General features: G+C 42.7%; 1 protein-coding gene across 1 annotated transcript in view; it reads left to right on the plus strand.

Moving 5' to 3' along the window:
* The window catches only part of LOC138293481 (cytochrome P450 4B1-like), a 129387-nt gene that overhangs the window by 88136 nt on the left and 15272 nt on the right, over nt 1–25979 (plus strand). The window contains exons 9-11 of the mRNA XM_069232720.1: nt 439–572; nt 20165–20229; nt 24406–24488. Of these exons, the coding sequence (XP_069088821.1) occupies nt 439–572; nt 20165–20229; nt 24406–24488 (282 nt within the window). The remainder of the gene's footprint in view (nt 1–438; nt 573–20164; nt 20230–24405; nt 24489–25979) is intronic.

Here is a 25979-nt window from a genome sequence, read left to right on the forward strand (position 1 = left end):
AAACTGTGTTAGATTTCCTGGAAGATATTTTTCTGGAGGAAGTTTCACCGAAAACCATAATCTCAGACAATGGGATACAGTTTGTGTCCCTGAAGATGAAAGGTTTTATGGACAAGTGGGGTATTGTGCATGAAAGGGTGGCCTTATTCAGGCCGCAAGTAAATGGCATGGTTGAAATAGTAAACTGTGTGATTATGGAGCACTTAAATTGCATTAATGTATGTAAAAAAAGACAGAAGGCAGCATTGTGAATTTACATATGTTAAAAGGTTTGCTAGACAGCAATTGCAGCCTGCTTTTGGAAAATAATGAGGCATCTCTGTGCAAAGCAATGTAAGTAATGCAATACTTTATACACTACTCAATCACACTTTAAACATAATTTTACATTCTGTAACATGTACCACAATTTTACAATCACAATACCAACCGTTTTAGGGATGATCTTGGTAAGATGACTTACACCACTATGTGCATCAAGGAGTGCCTTCGCCTCTATCCACCAGTACCTGGCATCTCACGAAGTCTCACCAAACCAATGACTTTTTTTGATGGACGGACATTGCCAGCAGGTATGAATTTTAATACAAATAAAAACCAGTATAAGAAATGTAATATCTTTTTGTTATGGAAACATTAAAGAACCATCCTATCTTAATATAAGAACAAGGATCAGTCAAGGTGAAAACCCAACAAAAATCACAGAATTCCTATTTCAAGTCCCTTTCATGGATCCTTAAAGCAGAAGAGTACCAGAAACCACCTAGGGCCTATTTTAGATATTGGCGGATGAGTTACTCCGTCACAACAGTGACGGATATTCGGTCCGCCAAAATCTAAATCCCATAGGATGTAATGGGATTTAGATTTTGGTGGATGAGATATCTGTCACCATTGTGATTGAGTAACTTGTCCGCCACAATCTAAATCAGGCACTTAGTTCCTTCAGCATTGTGTGCTGAACCACATCCCCTCTAATCTGCAGTCTACTTCATAATCAATTCATCATCCTTGATTTTAGTTGTACAGGCTTTCGGGCAGTGGCTGGCCTCTTTTTGACTGTAAAGGGCACCAGATGTTATGCTGGCACCCTATAGCTGTCAACCAAATACTCTATTTTGGCATTCCAGCTATTTTCAAAACTGTATAGTCCCAAAGTCCAATGCTCTTCATCTACATGATTGACTCATTTTGGATTTCTTATAAACACATTTTATTTAGTGCTGTTTATAGAGTGGTTTTATGGGCTAGTAATATAAACCCAACTATACGACACACCGAAGGGCAACAAACTAAACAAGCATGACACAGTGATGAAAGCCTGTTAGCAGACATTACCTTCAGTTTCCAACTTTTGAGGCTTAAGCTAAAGAGTTCCTGCCACTCCAAGGTATCTGTCACATGATAGGGTAGCCCTGGGGGAGGGCTGTATAGTCCTGGCCCCTTGATATACCTCTGTAAAAAAATAAAATGTTGTCCAGAGATTTTCATTTTTGATTTGTGTTTTTGTATCATTAAAGAAGTAATTTAGCTTGGGTAGACAATGCTAATCCGGGCTACTTTTGTCTGGATGACATTTTTAAAAATGGCGGATGTGTTGCAGTGATGATGTAATATTTCAGGAACCATGAGACTTATATTCTTCATTTTGCTGTCAAAACATAGGTTTTGGGGGTCACGTAGTTTTATAGAGATGGAAAATAACTCCTCAGAGCAACCCTTCTGCCATTTTCCAAAATGGTGGTTCTATAATGATGTGTTTCTGTTACAGGTTTTCTGTTGATTCAAATTCATAAACATGAGCGTAGCGGGTGGTTGCAGAGGATCTTTACCTCCTTACAGAGTGTTGCTAACTACAAAATCTGATAACTCCTTAAAAAAAATTGCCAAATGCCAAACTAAGGCAAAAGAAAAGCTAACATCAACTGCGCCTGGCAGAAGAGAGTTCGAGATGCTGCAGAAATACCGCAAGACAAAGTTCACAAAAGATTGAAACTGATCGGTGAAGAGCATATTTTATCATTGTAACAACAAGTGCTGCAAGTCGTATACAATGGAAAAAAGCAGAAATAGCAGAAACCAGTGAATCACACCAAGACTCCGAGTCTTCTGAGAAAGTGTAGACAACCAAACCCAGTGCCCATTCAATTAGATCATCAATGGCTACCCCTGGTCCACCTCCAACAACTGATCATAAAGCAGATGATCTTCAATGTGCTATCTGTGGTTTAGCTAGAACAAGGGCCAAAGGGATTAACAAAGGAATGAAGTACATGGTGTGTGAGTCTCTAAAGGCCAAGATGTTTTTATCTGCCGCTAGTTTCTGCCAAGATGAAGTTTTCAGCTGACTCCCTGATCTAAACAGTGACCTGAATGTATTTGCAACGGATTTGTATGCATACCCAAAGTGCATGTGTGAATATATTCGAAAATTTGAATCTACAATGAGCTCCCAGCAACAACAAAACTGTCTGCCTTCAGTTAAGTTTGCACACTTTATAAAAGCAAATTAAGTTTTAAAGCCACTCTTGGGTGCTGGCTACAGGTTCACACTCAGATGTGAGAAATAATGGTCAACATTGATAAAACTGTATTGATCCATAATAATGAAATTAAGATTTTTCTGGTGAGAATGTACAATGACCGAATTTGTTTTTGTCAGTCTAATAAAAATATGAGCCACTCATGGGGTTCTCAGCTGATTTGACTCCTAAAGTTCTTGCTGACAAAATAATATCACAGAATACAGTAAACGCATCAGGAACCATTTTAAGAAATGTCCTGAAATATTTATATTTTGGACTTAATGACTAATATTGTGGTGCCCCAAAGCTCCGTAAATCATGGGAGTCAACAAGAATGCCTTATGTTGTATTAACATTTGAGTTCTGAACAGAAGCCGACAACATTGATGATGGCTTTGGGGAGGTAAGTGAAGAAGTGGAAGACAGTTCCATGAACCCACAGGCTTATGCTGTGCAAATGTACTGTATTTTCCAAATCATGTTTTATAAATTACATCAAGGCAAAAAGAAAACTCTGCTACATGTGATGACTGCCCGCGCAATCTATGACAATTGCAAAAGTAGAGAACTAATCACTTCAATGAATATGATTGGTGTATCAACAAGTTATAATGACATAGTACGGAGCAGGAACTTGTTAGCAGCTCATGCTGTAAAATCTTGTGAATCCTACAGCACACCACTTCCAAGTCAATTTACCAGGAAATGATTTACAAATGCTGCTCTTGATAATTTTGAAGATGACTCTACTTTGTCTGGAATGTCCAGCACACATGATACTGCCATCATGCTTTTTAAAGACTGTACCAATGAAGTAGCTGCTGGAAAACAAGCTGTGTCAGCTGTAGATATAAACAACTGAAGCTGCAAACTTTTATAACCCAACTGCCTTGCCAACAAGTGCAAAATCACTACACGCTATCAACACGTTCCAGTCTTTCAGAAAGTTCCAAAGTGGCTGAGAACATGGATCTTCTACCTGATGCTTCTGTCCTTAAAGCTGATTTAAATGAATTTATCATATCGCTTATTCGGTGCACACTGAAGGATGAAGAAAAGCCAGTTCCTCTATGGGCTGGAATTCATGCTCTGATCTTCCAGAATACCATCCCACTGAAGAAGGTTGGGTTTTTTACGAGTAATACTATCTCCAGTCACAAACTATGCAACAGTATACACAACTCTAAATAGTTTGCAAAATGTGCGTGCTCAGCTTGAAAACCAGCCTATCCTGCCATTTTTCTGCAATGAAGGTGGTTTTAAGTATTGTAGCTGACATTTGTGTGAGCAATCCAGTAGAATTTGATGATCTCTATCCAATGATGGGCGTTCTCCACATTAAATAATGGACCATCATGAAACTGTTCCTCACGACAAACTTGTGGGAAAGCGAGGGGAACGTTTTAATAAACATGTTGACAACCTACTTCATTTCATGCAGCAGCAAGGAAACCCCTTTGAAATAACTGAGCCTGTGTGACTACAAAAGTTTGTGATCAAACAATATGTGGATGACAATATAAAGGCACGTCTACTAGATGTCCTGGAATATCGATTGAAACTATATGTAGAACTGAAGCAGGAGAGATTTGTGAATGAAAAAATCTGTTTGACGTAAACTTCCACGCTTTCGTCGTCTTAGTAAGAGTTTTGTCCAACCAGCCACTTCAAAACAGGTTACAAAAAAACAACTTTCCGAAGCACAGAGAGATAGATGTAGCAAAAGAAAAGGGTGAATTTATCAAGGACATTCCGTCGCATGATCTTCCTACAACAAACGCATTATTTGATGGAGATGCTGCAACCAAACCAGTGAAGCACAAATTCGTACAAGAGATAAAAAAAAACCTTTCACCTGAAGAATTACAATTTGAAAAGGTGTCCTCATTGAAAACTGCTGTTGTTGTGGACTATGTCACAATTCTGAATGGTCAAGATTTCATCCATGCAAAACTTTGGAGAGGTCGTTCATACTGTTGTACAGATATCAAAGTATGTGTGCACCTTGCAAGAACTGCGCATTGCTTTTGACAATCATCTTGAACTATCTGTCAAAGAATGTGAGAGAATCAGACAAATGTCTACAAGTGGAAAAATTGACCTTGCCTGCATCAAAATTCCAACACCTGTACCTGTACAACTTGATAAATTCTGGTTAGCAACATCGAGCAAGATGAACTTGGAGATGTTAACTCACCAAAACATTGCTGATGCTTCAGTGAACACTGGATTTCCAATTATTGCAAGTGGAATGATTGTCAATGAGGAATTGGTGCCTGCAGTGAGATATTCAAAAGGTCGAGACCATATTGTTCAAGAACTTAACAGCAAATTGGAGGAAGCTGACCTTCATGTTGTGCCACTTGTTGAGTGGGCTGTTCAAAATGGTTCCATTTGAGTAATTGTACTGTCAAATAACACAGGTGTTATTATTGTGATACTTAGATTTGTTGCAATGTTCATACGTCAAGGATTATCAGAGTTATGGAAACACTATGGAACAGGTGAGAAAAGACACTTAATCCCGCTTCATATTCTATACATGCCCAGATATGCCCAGTGTTCTTATCATGGCACATATTCTTAAGGGTGATGAAACTATAAGCAGAATTGGAACAAAGTTTGAAAGTTTAACCGCTGGACCTGTGAAGTTTCTAAAAGGATTTGCTGGGACAGAAGAAGAATGTGACTTTAAAGACATAAAAAAAAGAACTTGTGTGTGTGTGTGGAAAACGAGTTCTGACTGTCACACATTTGACGATCTTCAGTACAGTGATTTCAAGCGATCAGTCCCACTAAGTGGCCTTCCACCAACATCATATTTTGTGCATGGACACATTAATAGAGTGTTCTACTTGATCAGAAGATGTGTAAATGTTTTGAATCATGCATATGTAGAGAAAGATGCGTGTGGATTTGGTTGGGAAGATAGTGATGTGTACATGTCAGCATGGCAGGAACGAGTAATACAATGTTCCCACAGGTCAGCCTGGTTGGAACATTGTAATACGCTTGGGGGGGGGGGAAAGAACACCGGTATGACAGTGGAGTTCTCCCCGCAAATTTGGCAGTCGGCTCGTCTGATCGTCAAACTCACAATCAGACCCTTAGTCTCTTTTATGGGAGTCAAAAGCCTCCAGCAGGACGAAGTGGTACACTGTAGCCAACTGGGATTCCACGAGGCCGAATACCTATTCTGCAAGGAGTCGCTGGACAGGACTTCCTGCTGTGAAGAAGAACATAGCATGAACAGCCGCAAAGCCAGGCTAACCAATTGATGCATGTTGGTCTGATCTGAGAGAAGATATGTCCCAATCTCCTCTCGGTTCTCAGAGTACCTTTTGGCAGAAGATTGTCTAAGTCCCAAGTACATGATTTTGGCACCTCTAGCACCACTTCCAAGGGTTGAGGACTGGAGGGGGACTCCACTTGGAGGTTCAGGACTCACTCAGGCTGGGTGATGGTACGGGTTCAAGATGGTTGGAGCCTTTTCTGTCCTTGAAGACTCCGATCAGGAGGCTAGCCAACTAGCCCTTGGAATCACTCTAAAAGTCTTAAGGTCAAGGAGGAAAGCAGGTCTCAAACAGCAGGGCAGTCCTATGAGGACACAAGGCAGGTTTTGGTCAGCAGGGCAGACCTCTTGGTGTAGCAGGGCACTCCTCTGAAGCATACAGCAGGCACAACTAGCAGTGTAGTCCTCTGAGAGTCCTTCCACTCTACCTGGTGCCAGCTTTGAAGTGGAAGAAACTTCTAAAGTTTTTCCCTCAGACGTGTCTGGAATTTCGTACCTCTCTGCCCAGTTCCCAGTCTATCTGCAGTCACAATAGGCTACAGTGAAGTTCTTTGTGTGTGAACTGGGCTGCAAGTATGGTTGTGCACCGCTCAACCCACCGTCCTGGCCTGGATGTCCCATTCTGCCAACACACAGTCCCTCTATAATGTAGCTGTCTGGGAGAAATACACAAAGGCCAGCTGCCACCTACTCCTAGTCATGCGACCCAGGAAACAGGCCGCAGGCACCAAATGGCTAGGACAAGAAACTGCCAACATTCTAAATGTGGCATTTTAAGAATGGTGACTTAAAATCTGACTTAACAATTGAAGAGGATTTTAATTTACAATTCCTTAGACACCAAACATGACTTTTCTACCTCCTCCCAAACAGAAGGTATATTTTATTAAAAATAACCCAATGTTATCGCATGGGAGGGTATGCCTCAGAGTAGTGACAAACAAATTTGTGAGTTTTTCATTACCAGAACATGTAAAACTTAAAAGTACATGTCTAACTTTTAATTACAGTGCACCCTATCCTATGGGCTGTGCCAGGCCTACATTATGGGTGACTTATATGTAATAAAAAGGGAGGTCTAGGCTTGGCAAGAGTAATATTTTGCCAAGTTGAATTGACAGTTTACATATGCACAAAGGCTGCAGTGGCAGGTCTGAGACACGTTTTAAGAGGCTACTTAAGTGGATGACATAATGAGTGCTGCAGGCCCTCTAGTATAATTTAGTTTACCAGCCCTGGGTATATATTATAACACTTTACCTAGGGGCTATTAAGTAAGCTAAAATGCCAGTCAGGTGTAAGCCAATGTAACCATGTTTCAGGGAGAGAGCAAAAGCACTTTAGCACTGGTTAGCTGGTAAGGTGCACAGAGTCCTAAGGCCAACAAAAATGATTTCTGCAAAAATAGGAGTGTAGTAGGCAAATTGTTTGGGGGAAGACCACCCTAAGATTGGCAGGTCTAATAATAAGGTATTGCAACCAACAGGTAAAGGCAATAAAAAACAAGCCAAAGCTTAAATGCTGGATAACATTCTTTAAAGGATTGCGTTAGCCATGTCCCTCTGAATTCATACCACAGCAATAGAAAGTTAATATACAGCTCAGTCCACTCAACAAATCACACTTAGTATGCTTGATGGTGGTTTGAAGATAATTCTTTCAATATAGAGTTGAATTCTATTTGTATTCTCAGTTTGTTAAAGCTTTAGGGATGGCTATTTAGAAGATGTTTGTGGTTTTATATGTTTTGCATCATTAACAACTTGCAAAATGTATTTCCACACTGGATTGAACATATATTTACTGATCCTGCACTATTGTTTTTGAGACAAATTCTTAATGTTGTATAGAAATTTGTTTTTTTGCTATCTGTTAATTAGGCCACAAATTAGGTATAAATGCCAGCTCTTAAATGGAAGTCACCTCTGTCACACATGTTCTTACACTCCCTGCCCACTTCTCTCATTGCAGTTTTCTGCAGTACATAGTCAAATAGATTTACTGGTTTATTTCAACTGCTAATGCAATTCTGCTCTTGATGATCACTCCCCAGCTCAGTCACAACCCGCAACATTACCAAGGTACTTTTATTGGTTCACTGTGCCAACGCAACGTGCTTAGGTATTAAAGCAATATGATTTTTATGTTTCACGTACCCTGATTTGCTAACGCAATGATACATTTGCTCACACCACTGACTCTGCAGATTTTATAATTTCATTTGTGAAAATAATATATAAAACAAACCTTGATTTTCAGGGTGTGCCAGAAGACTCTGCTGTTCTACCAAGGAAGCTCTCCATTACTTTACTAATTTTTCTGTCCACTTGGGACTTAGAATAATTTCTGATTTTGCATTTTTCTGTATAAGTTTTAAATTGAGAGCTCTTTGGGCATTGACTTTGTCCCGCTAAATTTTGTGATTGTCAACAACCTTACAAGATATTCACTCCTGCCCACTGTGGCACTAGAAAGAGAATGAACACATAATGGGTGTCCCTGCATGCAAAGTGGTTTCTCCATGGGGAAAAAGTCCTGTGAAAAAAACCAAATTTGTTATAAATTGCGAATGCATTTTTGCTAAGCGTTTACACTTAAGTAAATGTGCGGCTGCTACTTTTACTCCATTATTAATGTATTTGCCTATGAGTCTTTCTGGAATGTTGCAGTTGCTGCAGCTTGTGGGAATGCCTGGAATTTCTGTAAATTACAAAAACATTGTGAATTTACTGCAAGTGTAAATCTGTGTGTTTAAATGTACATTGTTTTGAGGGGAGGATACCTGTTAAAGCAGACATTGACAAAGCCAATAAGTCTCACCCTTGGGAGAGCTATCGACTTTGTCAATTTCATTTAGCCTTGATGTACAGCAGCATAGATGCTGTACAGCATGGCTGAAAGAAAAAGTGCTATGACGTGGCCAGTACTGAATGCAAGATCAGTGATCTGCTTCCTTAGTATGGGATTATTCTCTGTCGTCACACCAAAAAGTTTAATTATCTTACCGCAGAGAAAACGTTCACCACTTGGACCCCACAATAAAACAGCACGAAAAGGATATGCAGAGGAGGGAATGCAGTGCAAATATATCTTTGTAGCACCTCAACACCGGTTGGTGTGGCCTTTAGCAATGTTTTTTGGTGGGACAGCAGGGGGCAAGCAACGAGGAGGGAGAGTGCGGGGAGTGGATGGAGCAAGTAAAAGGAAAAAAAGTACGTCAGAAAGTGGCGAGCAGTGGAACAACACTGGGCAAGGGACGCAGACTGTATGTCACCAGGGTAGGGATAGACACACGAAGAGGAAGTGAAGCAAGTGCTTGCTGACCAAAGATAAGCAAGGCCATGAGTGATGATGTAGCAAACTGATGATAAGCAATGGGAGGTTGAAAGCACCCTAAGTAAATAAGGCCCTCATTTCGTCCTCGGCGGTCTTTTTGAAAGACCGCTGAGGTACCGCCGCGCTGAAGACCGCCAGTGCAGGCGGTTTTCTGCGCAGCGTATTATGACTGCTGGCAGCCCTCCATCCTTTTTCAGATGGAGAGCCGCCAGCAGCCATACTGGCGGTCGGCGGGGAAGTGGAGGCTGCTCCACCGCCACGTCATCAGAACACCGCCCACCGAATCATGTCCCATGATTCGGTGTGGCAGTGTTCTGGTGACGGGGTGCTGGCGGCGGAGCAGCCCCCATGGATCCCGTTCCCTCCCGGAGGATCACCGGATAAGGTAAGGTGATCGTCCTTTAGGGGAGGGGGGTGGGGGGATGTTGTGTGTTGTGTGTTGTGTTCCTGCATGGGGGTGTGAGTGTGTAGAGGGGGTGTGTGAGTGCGTGTATGACAGTGTGTGTTTGTTGGAATGTTTGTTAGTATGTGTGCGGGTATGTGTGGTGGTGGTGTCTGTGTGCGTGAAGGGGGGATGTCGATGTGGGGTGGTGGGGAGAGGGGTACTACCATCTTTGGAGGGTGGCGGGGGGTCAGGGGTGTGGGGGGAGGACTCAGGGGATGGGGTGGGGGAGACCCCTATCAGTGCCAGGGAAGGAATTTAAATTTAAAAATGCTCCTGCTGGCTGAAAGCTGAGTTTTCATATCTTTCCCTGTCTGCTAGCATGCTGGCAGGAAAAGAGATGAAATGATTGCTCTCACACGCAGGAAGCTGCTATTTGCAGCAGCTCCCTGCATGATGGAGGAATGCCGGCTCAAGCCTCAAGGCCCCTGCAGTCCCCATAACTCTTAATGGGGTGTCCTTGGTGGGGCCAGGGCACGCATGAACATGTGGCTGGGCCCTACGGGATGGGCCCTGTGGCTGAAATCCACCTAGTGAGGGGGACCTTGTGGCCCCCCTCCTTTTTTACAGTGTTTGCTTGGCCCCAAGAAGGTGGTGGTCCCCGGGGCACAGGGAGGTCCATGCAGCCCCCTGCATATTTTTAAAATATAGCCAGGCCCTGCAGCTTACCCCTGCTGCTCACGGCCGAAGGCTGTGTGTGGCTTGGGGTTGGGTAGTTATAGGGGGTTGGCAGCAGGGCATCATCCCTCGATGTGCACGGCCAAAGGCCATGTGTGACCTGTGGGTTGGGTGGTTATAGGGGTTAGTCGCATGATCAAGGATGAATGTTGGGTCTGCTTGGTTACATTGTCAGTGCTTTTTGTGTATGATATATATTTTTTGTCTGATGAATGTTTATACTTTTATATAATTGACTTGATGAATTTGTAATAAAGTTATAAGTAATGAAGATGATTTAATCTAATCATTTTTGTTGAGGTTGCCAAGTTCCAAGTGAAAGAAACTGAATGGATGTCATTTATTCTTTGGACTACTGGCCCATTCCACCATGGCCAAGGCCCTACTAATTTTTGGTAATGCTCTTTGGGCGGATACTGCAGATTTTTCACTGCTATCTCACCTCCCCATTACTTGAGGGTTTTTTTTTTTTTACAAATAAAAAGATCCCAAGTTTGAAATTCAGCAGCACACTCTCTCTGAGAATTTGTTCTACAATCTGCATCCAAGAGCAAAGATAAAAAATTATGCAACCTACTGAGATCAGTGTGTAATTGGTGGCCCTTGTATGCAGTTCTCCTCCATCACTTTCAGGGCGGTACAAAGTCACCCCAGAGCTACCTAGTGGGCGCAGGAACATTGCTGAAGAATTCTCAGGATCCAATCTGGTGCCTGGTCAGGAATCTGCAGTTAGATAGACAGTCCACTAGAAAAAGCTTCAGTGAAAGTAAGTAACTTATTCTCCCTGCCTGCAAAGGTAACGTATTAGCTGTCAAGAAAATGCACAGCTGCAGGCTTTAATATTGTGCAATAACAATCCACCCATTAAAACCTATTGACTTTAGCATGATCATCTTATAATAAATAAGTCTGACATACTGCCTTTGTTGTAACTTTTCAAAATAAACAGATCTTATCCATGGTATCTGAAATACATTTTCCCAATGAACCAGTCGGGCCTATAGCCTTCATCATTGGCTTGTTTTCTCCTACTCTTTTGAGCATTAACTTTCCCGCAAGGCAACCGTCAGGCATAACGTAATAAAATTAGAAATATGTTCAAATCAAGATTATAGTTGTCAAAACAATATAAAAATCACCCTAAGTGTACCTGATAATGGAAATCTTCTATCCCTATGGTTTGTTTGATAAGGTCACCAATGCCAAAACCTCTTGCATTCTCAGTAATCTCTGATATCTAAAAAACATGTTATAGAGGCATTTGTGTATGATATTATATGGTATACAACATGTTTCCAAATTGTTAAAGTAACTCACTCTGTCAGTGGCATAGTAAGAAGTTGAACTGATTGCCAGTTTTGCAGAACAGCAGGAGAGTCGATCTGAGCACCCCATGTTAGTGAGCGTGAAAGAAAGCAGAGGCAGTGCTGTGAACGGGTGGACTGATATAGCCTGGACCTCGGATGCAGCCCCCGAAGTATTTTGAGATTGCAGTTCGTTGTTTATCTCACGGGTATTTTAGGACCAACTTGGTGTCGAACCATGCCGATAACAAAGAGAAAGCGCTACATGCCAGGAACGGCAGTCAAAAAAAATAAAGATAAAAGAACGATTTCAGTTGAGGGGTAGGTATGTAGGACATTAATACATGCATGTATGATAAGTGAGTGTACTTTATGGCGTAAAAATAGTGCCTTATTCATTGGAAGGCAAGCAGTCGAAGGAGGTAGAATTAGAACCATCTTTATGAGAGTGACAGTCCTTTTGGGAGGGGCAGAAGCCGGATTTGTGTATTTAAGTATTGATAATAATACGTCTTGCAGACAGCTGTGCTGTCAAGCCAGACCTAAACTTACCTGAAAGAAAGCAAGGGGTGAAGGAGGCCCAGAGGCGTAGGTGCTCTGCATTCCATGAATAGGTGTGGCATCGGTAACAAGCAATTCAGGTCGTATAACACTGTAGGCGTGTTTCAGGTTGTATAACACTGTAGGCGTGTTTCAGGTTGTATAACACTGTAGGCGTGTTTCAGGTTGTATAACACTGTAGGCGTGTTTCAGGTTGTATAACACTGCAGGCGTGTTTCATGTTGTGTAACACTGCAGGCGTGTTTCAGGTTGTATAACACTGTAGGCGTGTTTCAGGTTGTATAACACTGTAGGCGTGTTTCAGGTTGTATAACACTGTAGGCGTGTTTCAGGTTGTATAACACTGTAGGCGTATTTCAGGTTGTATAACACTGTAGGCGTGTTTCAGGTTGTATAACACTGTAGGCGTGTTTCAGGTAGGCGTGTTTCATGTTGTATTACACTGCAGGCGTGTTTGTGGCATGGAGGTCAAGAGATACGTTGTTAGTGTCTGTCTGCTTAAGAAAAGAACTGTTATTTTCATAGTCCCTGTAAATCACGGAGAAAATGCAATGTATAATACTCATACGTCTTTAAAAAGTGTGATGAGAAAATAATGTCAATGAGCAAACAGTTGTTTTATTAGAATAATGTTTTCACCAAACCACGAAAGTGGCCCCGAGAGCTTCCACGAGCTCAAAAATGACAGGTTACAAAACAGTCTTGGTGCCAATTTTATTAAGAAATCTACACAGGACATACGCGTATGGTAATCGAGGAACAGACTTGCAGACAGTGGTACATTTTATAATCAGCGCTTGATAACACTTCTTGCATAAAACAATTTCCCTTACTCTTAATGTCAGTCATGTAGTGTGATGTATCTATACACACACATATGATGTAATGGTATCTGTGCAAGCTCAACAGAGGAAAGGATTCACATTTGCGACCCAGTCACCATCTGACCTTCATGATAGTCTTTGGTGGTCACAGATACCAGAGGTCGCATCATCACACAGAAACTTGGTGTAGGTCAGATTAGATTCAGCTTTTTGTTTACTTGGCAGGATAAATTGAAGCATCTTAAAACCCTAATTCATCTCATTCTCCCTCCCATTGTAGTATATGCCGGGTATTTGGTACAATCGGTTAACCTGACGAGCTGCCAATTGTGTGGCAGGCTTAAATCTGGCCATGCAAAGGCTAGACAACCGCGCTGAGCTGGCTGCTCGTCTCTCTACGGTTCAGTGACAGGCACAAAGGACGCAGAGCACTGGTAGCCCCCGACTGACTCAGTGGTGACCCGCCCTTGATGTACAGAGCTCTGGTGTCTTTAACCGTGGTATATACAAAAGTGGAGCCCCTGAGACTATTGTACACTCCTATGGTATCCCTGTCCTGGGTTGTACAGGAATGTGATGCTCTCTGTAGATAGATTAGTAGAGTTGTAATCTCCCTGACATCATGTGCACAGCTGTCCTAACCTTGAGCTAGGTGTACATAACTGCACTGTTCCTGCCATTGATGTAGATAAATTACAGGAGATCCACAGCTATGTACAAGTGTGCATTAGCATTAATATTATGGTGCAAAACAGTGGTGCCCGTGAGCTGTGGGGATTCCAACATCTGTATAGAGCACTGCAGGGCCCCAGTACTTTTGAGAAGGACTGTGGTGCATCCAACATCAGGATACACAGCATTTGCTGCCCACCTCTTGATGTTCACTGCAAAGTTCTTGATTCATGTAACTGGTTGCAAACATGCGACTTTACAATGTGGGGGCTCATAGCTGCATTCTGAGCACAGGGAAGTAAAATATCTTCCTTTCCTTCCTGGTTATATGGGTCAATAATGTGCACAATTAAACCTGTCCAAAGAAGACTGAGGTTAGGGTGAAACTACAAGCTCAACTGGATGGTCCAAAGAACTGTGACCAGTCAAATTTCAGGAAGGATCTGGTTTGGTGCTTCTTGTGAGAAATCTATTAGTTTGGATGATCACAGCTGACACTAGATCTAGGTTAAGGATGTAAACAGCAGGAGTTTTCCACTTGACATTCATTTGGATTGGTCCTGGCTCTTGTCCTCTCTCCAACAGATTACTCTAACAGCGCTCATTCTTAACCAGCTGATACCCAGATTTAATGGTAGCAGAATGCAGCATCCTTAATTCTGTTGCATCTAAAGAAAATAGACCATATGTCTCCCACCAAGGTTGCACTCCATTGGCTCTCAGTTAAGAAACACATTATTTTTAAGTCCCTTTGTACTTCACAGGGCACTTTTCATTTTTCACAAAATTCTTAACATTTATTGCAGAGAAATAACGATTGTGTATTCTAGTAGTTACGAGTTTAAAGGATGCCATGGGGTGCGAGGGACGTTTTGGTATGGGTCTCAGAAGCTTGGAAGGACCCCCCCCTGAGTTTAAGAACAGGTGTTGATCACTTAGTTTCGGAAAAATTCAAAACTATCGTTCAGCTTGTGGTTTAGGCAGGTTTTGGTTAAAAGAAAGGATATGTCTGTTGATAAGTGTGCCAGAATACCAAGAAGATCTGTGAGAGTAAATGAGCACTTTATAAATCATATGATGTAACATCAGCACGCAGCACAGGGATGAAAACAGATTCCATATGAAAGTGAGAGGCAGGAGAGCTGGTGGACAGACAGGAGGACCAAATGCAATAGAGATATTAGTTGTGAAAAGGGAGAAAGATAGACTTGTAAGGCACGGTCTGCAAATGGGCGTGAGAGACAGGACCTATGAAGAAGGTGGAGGAAAAGGCAGATAACGTGCCGGAAGTTCAGCTAACAGTTGTAAAGAGAGTCAAGAAGAAAGGCATGATCTTTGGGAAGGGAGTGAGAGACAGCATGTGCAGAGTGGTGTGAGGAGACGAAAAAGATAAACGTTTGTAGGTTCAAAGATGGGAGAGACTCAGGACGGTCAATCATTGGCTGGCACAAATGTGAACCGTAACTCACTGGGACCATTTGATGTGGCTGGCCACATGGCCCAGCTGTGTCTAAGCAGTAAAAGAGAACCAGGTAAACGAACAGTGCAGGACTGTCAGTTTGTGCAGTCTATTGCAGCCACAAGGGTATTTGGGCAAGGTCGAAAGACATGGGAGGGGCTAAAAAGAGAGACAAGTGCATGTGAGCCTGAATGATCACCTGAACTGTTCTTTGGCATATTTTATTGACTCAGCCAATGGCAGTCTCTCTGTTTCTTTGGAACCACTTGTTAAATCAGTGAGTGACTGCCTCTGCCTATCCTCACTCTAGTACTAGTTTTTGTGAAATCAATGATTGCTTCATGCAAAACACTAACAAAAAATATCCAAGGTCTAAAATATGAGTGTCCATGCTCACTACTAGCAAACACTGATATAAATTGAGCACCACCCTGATTACATTGTGTGTTGGACGTGACCCTTTTTGCAATGTCATCCCTAAACTTTTTGCCTCCTTCCTCCTATTTTTTTATGACCTGTTTTTGTTGGCTTTAGGACTCTGCGCACTTTACCACTGCTAACCAGTACTAAATTGTAATGTTGATTGGTTTATCCATGATTGGCATATTTTATTTACTAGTAAGTCCCTACTAAAGTGAAATAGAGGTGTCCAGGGCCTGTAAATCAAATGCTACTATTGGGTCTGCAGCACTGATTGTGCCACCCACATGAGTAGCCCTGTAAACATGGCTCAGACCTGCTACTGCGGTGTCCGTCTGTGCAGTTTTAAACTGCCAAGTCGACCTGGCAAGTGTACCCACTTGCCAGGCCTAAACCTTCTCTTTATATACATGTAAGGCACCCCTAAGGTAGGCCCTAGGTAGCCCTATGGGCAGGGTGCAGTGTATGTTAAAGGTAGGACATGTACTGAGGTGTTTTACATGTCCTAAAAGCGAAATACTGGTAAATTTGTTTTTCACATTTGCCAGGCCTATCTCTCTCATAGATTAACATGGTGGCTGCCTTTAAATATCCTTAAAGTGCAGTTTCCCTTTGAGAGCAGATAGAGATGTGGAGTTTGGAGTCTCTGAACTCACAATTTGAAAATACATCTTTGGTAAAGTTGGTTTTTAAATTGTCTGTTTGAAAATGCCACTTTTAGAAAGTAGGCATTTGCTTGCTTAAACCATTCTGTGACTCCGCCTGTTTGTGGATTCCCTGTCTGGGTCAGACGGACAGTTGGCCTGTTTGTGAATCTCCTCTAGACAGTGACACAAAAGGAGCTAGGAGGTAGCCTGCAAATCCTGATGAGCCATCTGGGCTAGAGTGGAGGGAGGAGTGGCCACTTACACCTGAATGGGCTGTGCCTGCCCTCACACAATGCAGTCTCCAACCCCCGGTATGTGTTGGGGCCTGGCCTGGACAAGGCAGGATCTTGTGAACAACAGAGACTTTCCTTTGAAGGTTGCCTACTTCAAAGGCAGAAAGAGGTATAAGTAGTGGACCCAAAACTCCAGACTTTTAGATCCCTTCTGAAACCAAGAGGACCCTCTGCCAAGGAGAAGAGCTGAGAAGTGCTGCTCATGCCTGTGATTGTGCTTTGTTGGGCTATCCTGCAGTTGCTGCTTCTGCCTGTGAAAAGGGACAAAGACTGGACTTTGTTGTGCATTCCTGCTTGAGAAGAATCTCCAAGGGCTTGAACTGAGCTTACCTCCTGTTTTGAAGTCTCAAGGCCATCAAAGAGTTCATCTGCCAGCACCTGGACTCTCTGCTGAAACTCCTACCCTGCCAAGTGGTTCCCTATCCAGTCTCTGGGCTCTTAAAAGCTGAATACGGCAGAACAATGACCGAAATCCACGCACAGGACACCGTGCAGGGAAATTTAGGACACACCATCTGCAACGCGGCTGATAAACGACCCGCCACCTGCTTTACGGCTGAAATCAATGCTTCACCTGCATCCCGTATGGGAGATCGACGCATCGGGACTGAAGAAACAACGCAACACCTGCTTGCGGCTACTGATAACAACACAAACCCCACGCAGCGTGGTTTTCCAACACCGTGCGACTGGATTTCACACACATCATCACCGGGTGTCAAAATCATTATGAACCTGTGAGGATCCAAGGTGCCCCATCCGGAAATCGACTCATCGCTCTGTTGCAGGGGAGAAAAAAAACTAATTGCCTACCCGACTGGAGAAGAAACAACGCACGGCCTCACTTGCGAGTAAGGAATAGACCCATCGCTGACTTTTTCGACGTTCGCTCGCCCATGTGGCTTTATTTTTGACGCAAACCAGATACTTAGTGTAAAATCTACTTTTCCATTGTTTTCTATGGAGTAAGACTCTTATTCTTTTGAAAATTCATATCTTGACTTGTGTATGTTGGATTTTTGTTGTTTTGGTCTTGTTTGATTTAGATAAATATGACCTGTTCTTCTAAACTGGTGTGATGTCCATTTTGTAGTGTTTCCATTGTATTACTGTGTGTGTTGGTACAAGTACTTTACACATTGCTCCTGACTTAAGACATTCTGCTTGTGCCAAGCTACCAAGGGGTAAGCGGGGGTTAACCAGGTGTCTTTCTTCTTTGCCCTGACTAGAGTGAGGGTCCTTGCTTGGACAGGGGGTAACCTGATTGCCAACCAAAGACCCCAGTTCTAACAATGTGCATCTAGTACAATGTTTAAGAGCAAATCTAATTGTCTTACCTTAATACAGACTAAAGTGTTTAAACATTAGAGCAGAGGTCTTCAGTCTATGGGTCGCCTCTCCCAGGAGGGCTGTGGAGTCATGGGAAAGGGGGCACACATTGCCTAGCCTCATGTCTGCCTGGAATCCAAAATGTTTGCTCTTCGTTTTGGAAAAAGACAACTGTTTTAGGACTGTCATTTCTGATAGTTTAAATCGGAGTTTTTCAGGCCATGGGGCGCAATCTCCAAGGGGACTGTGGAGTCATGGGAAGGGGGGTGTTTGCATTCCCCAGCCTCACTTCTGCCTGGAATCCAAAACGTTTGCTCTTCGTTTTGCAAAAAGACAACCATCCAGGGATGGTTAATTCTGATAGTTTAAATGCTTCAGTTGAAGTGTCATTCAGTGAGTCTCCTGTGCTGTGAAACTGAAGCCGGGCAGACAGCTGAACAAGCCTTCCTGCCAGGGTGCCTGCTGCCTGAAAGAAATGCAAATGTGCGCAACCACTTAATCTGCAAATGTAAACAATGGTTGGAGCCGGTACTGGCTTTAATTGATCAAATCACTGGAAGCTTTGTGATGACAAAGATGTATTCTTTTTGAGTGGTAGTTCAATGAATTAACAAATGAGTTGTGAAGTGTGTGCTTTTAATTGTAATTGTATTTATGTAGCGCTTAGTACCACTGGATGTGTTGAAGGAACAGTTATGTAAAACAAATGTACTACCTCCGGTCTGGGTATTACTAAAATCTATATTTTAGAAGCACCTTTTTATCGTAAAACATTTTGCACATTTCAAAGCGGTCTATCTTATACTGTGTATAATGCAAGTATAAAACAATTACTTATATATTCACAGTGCATTCTGTCACAGACTGTGTCCTTGTAGCAGTAAAAATACACAAATCACTATTCTACACTTCTCCAACCAAGGTTTATTTCTGTGGATCTCTGGTTGCACACAGGCCTCTGCAGTGCATCAACTAATAAGAGGGTTCATAATGTACTATAGTAACAACTTTTTTTAAATGTATTTTTCACTTAAGCGGCCCTTTATTTTATGCGTAGCTACCTGGCGGGGATTGAAGTCAGCAACAGCAGAAAACTGATATGACCAGGATTCAGTTTTTGCTAAAATAGAAGTGTATGCTTTCATAATGTTAAAAAGAAGAGTCTTTTTTTTTTAAAGAGTGTGAAAGAAAGGTAAGGGATCACTTCCTCCCCTGCAATTAAAGAAAGCATCCTACTTGGCCCTTATTCATCATTAATGATTGTGAATGGTTTATTTTAATTATGATGAATGATGTTCAGCAACCTCCAGTTCCATGTAGCTGTAAAAGCCAAGACGTCAGCACCCCATGAAATACAGTATGGTCCTCCTCGAATGCAGAGCACTAAAGTTGCAGCCCATGCATTCCAGCTATTATACCCAGGGCCACTGGAATTATGTGATTTTGTGGCCGCAACAATTTTTGCACGATTACAGATTTGCTGCTTTTGCCACATAATCCATCATCTGCCGCATAGTCTGCTGAATTAAAAAAAAATTATTGCTCAAACGGTTCAAAAGTTACTTTAAAGCAGAGGCACTGTTGCTGCACTGTAGAAGGCCCTTTACAAAGCTGGACTTGTCACTTTTTTGTTGCTTATTGCTTTATATGTGTGTTAAACTGGTACTAATGCGGTGCAACCACAGATTGACTGTTTCTCTGGAGAAAAAGAGGCCCACCCATCAAATTAGTTCAAAAAGGTTTTCTCACCCAAATACGTTTTGTCAAAATTATATTTTGTTTGTGGAAAAAAGTACCATTGTGCTTTTTCAGGTAATTCTTTTTGGAGACTATTTGTTTGAACTGTGTGCCAATCCTCTGGCACCGAACCACAGTCATCCACTAACCTTTGGTTTGCTAAACGCTGTTTAATATTATTTCCCGAACGTAAAAATTATTTGCCTTTGGAATTGCGGGCGTTTATAGTTGGCAGTGGTTGTCGATGATGAGGAGCACCAGGTTCTAGAAATGTTTGTCAGGAGGGGGTCCTTACACCTAACAATTTTGACAGTGGGGCCTTGGCATCAAAAAGCTTGAAAACCTCTGCATTAGAGGGTTGTTTTTAATCCCCAGCCATCCCAGAGTTATTCCTTACAACATGCCTATGGGTAAAAGTAGAATTGTTGATCCAAGCAATTGCATATCCTCATCAGAATTTCACTTATGTGAAGAGAGATCTCATCCACATTTGTGGACTGTTTGTTTGAGTCCAAAATGTTGCCATCAACTGGAATGAAAAACTGCCTTTCTGAAATATTCCTGTCAGTTCCTAAGCTCAAAAATGTAATTATGTTCAGAAGTTAGACACATGTTTTAAGTTTCTTTCTTTTTGCTTTTTTGCAGGATTTATTACTTTTTTAAGCATATATAGCATTCATAGAAACCCCACCGTATGGAAGGACCCAGAGGTACATCAATTTCATTGATATTATAACTATCTCATTATTTTCTTCAGAAGTGAACATTATTACTGGAGCCCAAACTGTTGGGGTCTGGTACTAGATTGATGAAAGATGACAGTGTATCCCACATTTTGTTTTTTTGTGTGTTTCTGGTGGGGAAAAGTAAAGGTACTCTCAAACATGCACATCGATACATAAAAGGCGAAGATGCACATTGATAAGGTAAAGGTGCACTTCGGCTTTATCTTTAATGTTGACCCTTTACAGCAGTTTGCTGCCTTCTGGCTAGGGTTGTGCTATACAATTACCATCCACACACAGAGGAGGGCAACTTGTACTGTAGAAGAAGAACTTTCCAGAGCAATCTAACCCACTGATAAGTCCTGAATCCACATTGCCGGTTCACTGTAAACACCAAAGAAATTCATGGGAACTGTCAAAGCACAGTAAAACAGAAATGTGGTCCAAGTCCCACTCCCATATATGACTCCATGCCCATGTCCCAATTCAGTGCCTCAAGTCATGTTCTTCTAATCATCTTTCTTAGTTCCAGGGCCTAGTGTACCAAGTACATTGAGCAGACCCATGGATCCCAAGCAAGATCTACTTTCATCCCACATACAGTGTCATATTTCCAGGTTCCTACATATTAGCCCTATGCCCCAAGCACTGTGTCTTCAGTTCGGTGTTGAAAGTCCCATGGAACTTTAGTTTGCCTCTCATATGGCACTTCCACCCCTCTGAGTCCGAACTACAAAATCTCATTCCCAAGTCAATCACCAAATCCCTCTCCTAAATTCCTTATCAAACAAATGCTTCGAGGTAGTTTGGTTGGCAGTATGCACTACACAAAAAGTTACACAATATGTGGCCTAAGATATCTTTTCTGAACCTCTTTCAAAGTGTCCATTATCAAGTCCTCTGTTCCATACACCGAGTGCTGCGTTCCAAGCCGCATCCCCCATGATCCCACCTCAAAGTGGTGAGTCCAAAGGCTGATGCCCCAAGTTCTGCACCCACATCCTCTGCACCAAATGTATTGTTACGGTGCCCTGAAGAAGAAAATAAGGAAAACATGTTTATTTGACTCCTTCATTAGCCGTCTATACTACTTGACTCGCGTTGGGAATTATGGAGTAATATTGAATGTACACTGATATCAGAGGAGGCCACCTAGGTACCCCTTGATTCACTAAAGTGACCTTGGGGTAGTCTTCGAGGTACACTAATATCAGAGAATGCTACCTAGGTAGCTGTTGACTCACTACAGTGATTCTAGAGTAGTCGTGAGGTACAATAATGTTAGATCTTACAGCTTTAGGCTGGTCTTCCCCCAACTTTTTGCCTACCTCCTCCCCTTTTCTGACCTTGGTTTTGCTGGTATTGGGACTCTGTGCACTTTCGCATTGCTAACCAGTTCAGAAGTGTTTGTGCTTGGTCGCTTAAACATGGTAACATTGACTTATCCCCAATTGCTATATTTAATTTAGTTATAAGCCCCTAGTAAAGTGCACTACATGTGCCCAGGACCTGTAAATTGAAAAGTTACTTGTGGGCCTGCAGCAGTGTTTCTGCCACCCACCTAAGTAGCCCTTTAACCATGTCTCAGGCCTGTCATTGCAGAGCCTGTGAGTGCAGGCTTACACTGCTATATTGACCTGGTGTTTCTGGAATTACAATTTAAGATGACAACTTATGTTGAAGTCTGGTTTTAAATTGCAATTCTGATAATGCCACTTTTAGAAAGTTGGCATTTTCTGGCTTTAGCAATTAGGTGCCTGCTGTCTGTCTCTGATAACTTGTCTAGGGTGAGTGACAGCTGGGCTTTGTATATTCCCTCTGGACAGCCTCACACAGTGGGAGTTTAGGTGTGACTTGATGGGCCATCCTGGGAGGATCAGAGGAAGGAGCTGGCACGGCCTCTCTTACACCTGAAAAAGCTGTGTCCTGCCCCCACACAAAGGGGTGCATAAGCCATTGTAATAAGTCTGGAGCCAGGGTAGAAAGGACAGGCCCTCTGTGCACTTCAAAGGCCTGTCTTTAAAGTCTCCTCAACTTTAGAAGTCCAAGTGGGTTTAAGTACTGGACCTCTGACACCACCAACTCAGTACATTTCTGGACCTGTGAAAATGCTGTCAGGAAGAAGAACTACTGTGCTGCTGAAGGATTGCCACTCTACTGGACTGCCACTTTACTGGGCTCCTGCCTTGCTGTACTGCCCTGCAGCTCTCTCTCTTGCCTGGGTGGGAAGGACTGGACCTGCATCACTTGAACCCAGATTGACTCCAAGGGCTAGCTGGCTGGCATGAAGTCTCAGAGACATAAGACTTCCAACCACCCTTCTCCAGCACCTAGACTCTGACATCTGTGAGTCTGCCCATCCAAGTGATGCCAGTCTAGTCCTGGACCCTTGGAAGTGGGCCTAAGGTGTTTGCTCCAGCAGAACTGACGCCTCCCTCTGCTGTGAGAGCAGAACCAAAGCACTGCCACTGCTGTGTGGATCAGAACCGGCACATCACTGCCACTGTGTGGGTTGAAACCGGTGCAACTGATAGGCATAGCTGCATCTTGGGACTAGTGCATCGCTCTCGGAATTGCCACTGCTCCACACTTTCCCCAGCACCAGCTGCTCGCTTTCCACTGTCAACTGCAGCCTCGACTACGACGCCATAACTGCATCACAGCTTCATCACTCATTGGAGCTGACTCATTAGCCCAACTCCTCAAAACTTCCACAACACCGGCCTTTGCATCGCAAGCCACATTGACAGGATCGTTGATGTCGATGCACCAGGACCTCGCACCACAACCTAACCATATCTCAGAACTGGCTCATCTCCTTGGCTGTGCAACGCATCTGTGTTTTGGACCCACACAATGTCCCTCAGCCAGGATTTAAGGTACTTTGGTTCAACATACCCAACTGGGTCTCTGTAGCTGGCCCACGCTTCATTGCTGTCACCCTGAATCTTTGATTTTGTCCAGGTCCGTTGTGACCAAATATCCCCTGTTGGTGCTTCTTGCTTTTAAGCACTATTTTACAGCTTTTTCTTCATTCATTACTCAAGTTCTACCTATTAGATGTATGTGGTTTTGGTCTTGTGTTATTTATTACATTCAAATCTATTATTGTAACCTGATGTGGAACCTTTTTGGGTGGTGTTTTCACTGTCATACAGAAACTTTACACAGTGCCTCTAATTTAAGCCTGACTGCTCTGTGCCAAAGTACCAGAAGGTGAGCACAGGTTAATTTAGGGTTTGCCAGACACTTACCCCAACTGGGATTGTGGTTGCTGCTTGACCAGGTTCATACCCCAGTCAACCAACAACCCAGTTTCTAACAACTAATATCAGTGGGGCCACCTAGGTACCTCTTGACTTGCTACAGTGATTCTGGAATAATGTTGGATGTACACTGATAGAGGTGGCCACCTAGCTACTCCTTGGCTCGTTACAGTGATTCTGGAATAGAGAGGTACACTGATATTAGAGCTCACCTACACATGTTCACTCACATTCATCTGTGCATTACTACCACTAATGGAGAATAACCACACACTCTTCCTTAGACTCCTGTTGTCCCCTTTAGTACTATTCTGAGCGCCCCTTTCGGCAAAGCATGCCTGAAGAACAAAGAGGGACTGAAATTCTCTCGGTATAAGTGATAACTGTTGTGCCTGGTTGTATTTTCAGTACATTCCTTCCAGTGCTTCATATCTCGGCAAATGAGCACACGGTAAATAGAAGGAGTCATTAGCGGGTACTCCAGTGTTATACATGAGCCATTACTTGCCTCTTGCTTCCTTGGATAGCGTATGCTCTTTGATAGAACCTATTTTAAGGGCCCTTAGTAACCAATACGTGAGCTCTGCCTCCCTCTCCTTCCTGGACGTCCTATCCATCATTGTCTGTTTATAAAAGAAACCAAACCAAAGAAAAGCAAAAGCAGACACAGACCTGCCGGGCAAGAAGGAGATGCTCATAATTTACTAAATCTGGTTTTGTGATGTCACCATGCAAATAAGGTCAAATGCATTTTCAGAAGACATTTGAAACGCAATTATAAAGTTTAGCACCTGGCACGCCCTTGATTTCCAGAATAAACATTTTAAGTAATGTACATCCTAGCGTAGTGTGTGTTTTTTAACTTTTACCTTTGGTTTCCTTAATTGTTTTTTAGGTATTTGACCCCTTGCGGTTTTCTCCAGAGAATTCCTTTGATCGGCACTCTCATGCATTTGTGCCGTTTGCTGCTGGACCAAGGTACAGTATACCTTTTAGGGGACTGTTATTTCTCAGAAGTCTGGAAATAAATATTTATTTGTTTAAGGCAGGGTTCTTCAATGTCGGTCCTGTAGAGCCGATCCATGCCAGATTTTAAGATAACTACATTCATCTCAATGTGGATATGCTAAAAATCTGGCATGGATTCGGCTCTCGAGGACCGACATTGAAGAACCCTGGTTTAAGGTAACCCTACCTTAAGCAAAAGTTACAGCTGTTATCTTTTGGCTTCAGCATCAGCCGTCTGCTTGGCTGCTATTCCTTAGGTCACCTTGAAACCAGTAATTAGTTGCCTGGCTTCACATACATTCAGTTTATACTTAATTGTAACGTGCAGGCATCAAAGGAGGCAGGGGTTGTGTGTGTACCCAGATTCTGCACTAAAACCACAGTGACAAAGAAGTCACTCTGCAGTTGAGGAACTCTGAGAATGAAAGCAGAGAAGGATAAAACATCTGCCCCTACACAGAGAAACTTCTTCCTATCTGGGATTAAGGCTTCCCATCACACCGACATCTATACTTGTGACGTTATATGTATATTCACCACAACACTAAATCAGCTTCAGCACGAAATTCACATAACACCTAGTGGGAGTCAGTAATCCTTCCTCTTTAAGTTGCTTTGGGTGGTTAGTTTGGATGCATGTGAACCGAGAGAAAGAACTGTACCCTACAGGATGCTTCCGAGAACAGTGTGATACACTGTCTTTAAACCTGCATTTAACTCCAATGGTACTAAGAGGCACGCAGACATTGGCCTACATATGTTGGGCGGTTATGGCCTACGCAGTTTTCATATAAAGCATGTGTGGCGAATACTTCGTCTCTTACTGCTGATCGCTGCAAACGTATATATCTGTGTTAGACCTGGCATGCTTGGTGTGATGTCCCCTGTCTTTTTTTGCCTCTGCTTCCTGTATTTTTGATTGTGTGCTGGATTTAGTTTTTGCTGGTTTTGGTACTCTGGGCACTTTACCACTGCTGACCAGTGCTAAAGTGCAAATGCTCCCTGTGTAAATTGTGCTTATGACTGGTTATCCCTGATTGGCATATTTGATCTACTAGTAAGTCCCTAGTAAAGTGCACTAGAGTTGCCCAGGGCCTGTAAATTAAATGCTACCAATGGGCCTGCAGCACTGATTGTGCCACCCACATGAGTAGCTCTGTAAACATGTCTCAGACTTGGCACTGCAGTGTCTGTGTGTACAGAGTGGCACTGCCAAGTCGACCTTGCAAGTATACCCACTTGACAGCCCAAACCTTCCCTTTTACTACATGTCAGACACCCCTAAGGCAGCCCCAAGGGCAGGGTGCAGTGCATTTTAAAGGCATGACATGTACTGATGTGTTTTACATGTCTTGATAGTGAAATACTGGTAAATTTGTTTTTCACCATCGTAAGGCCTTTCTCTCCCACAGGTTAACATGGAGACTGCCTTGAAATACCTTTTAAGTGCAGTTTCAAATT

Source organism: Pleurodeles waltl, chromosome 4_2, assembly GCF_031143425.1.
Source record: "Pleurodeles waltl isolate 20211129_DDA chromosome 4_2, aPleWal1.hap1.20221129, whole genome shotgun sequence".
In the NCBI taxonomy this organism is placed as follows: Eukaryota; Metazoa; Chordata; class Amphibia; order Caudata; family Salamandridae; genus Pleurodeles; species Pleurodeles waltl.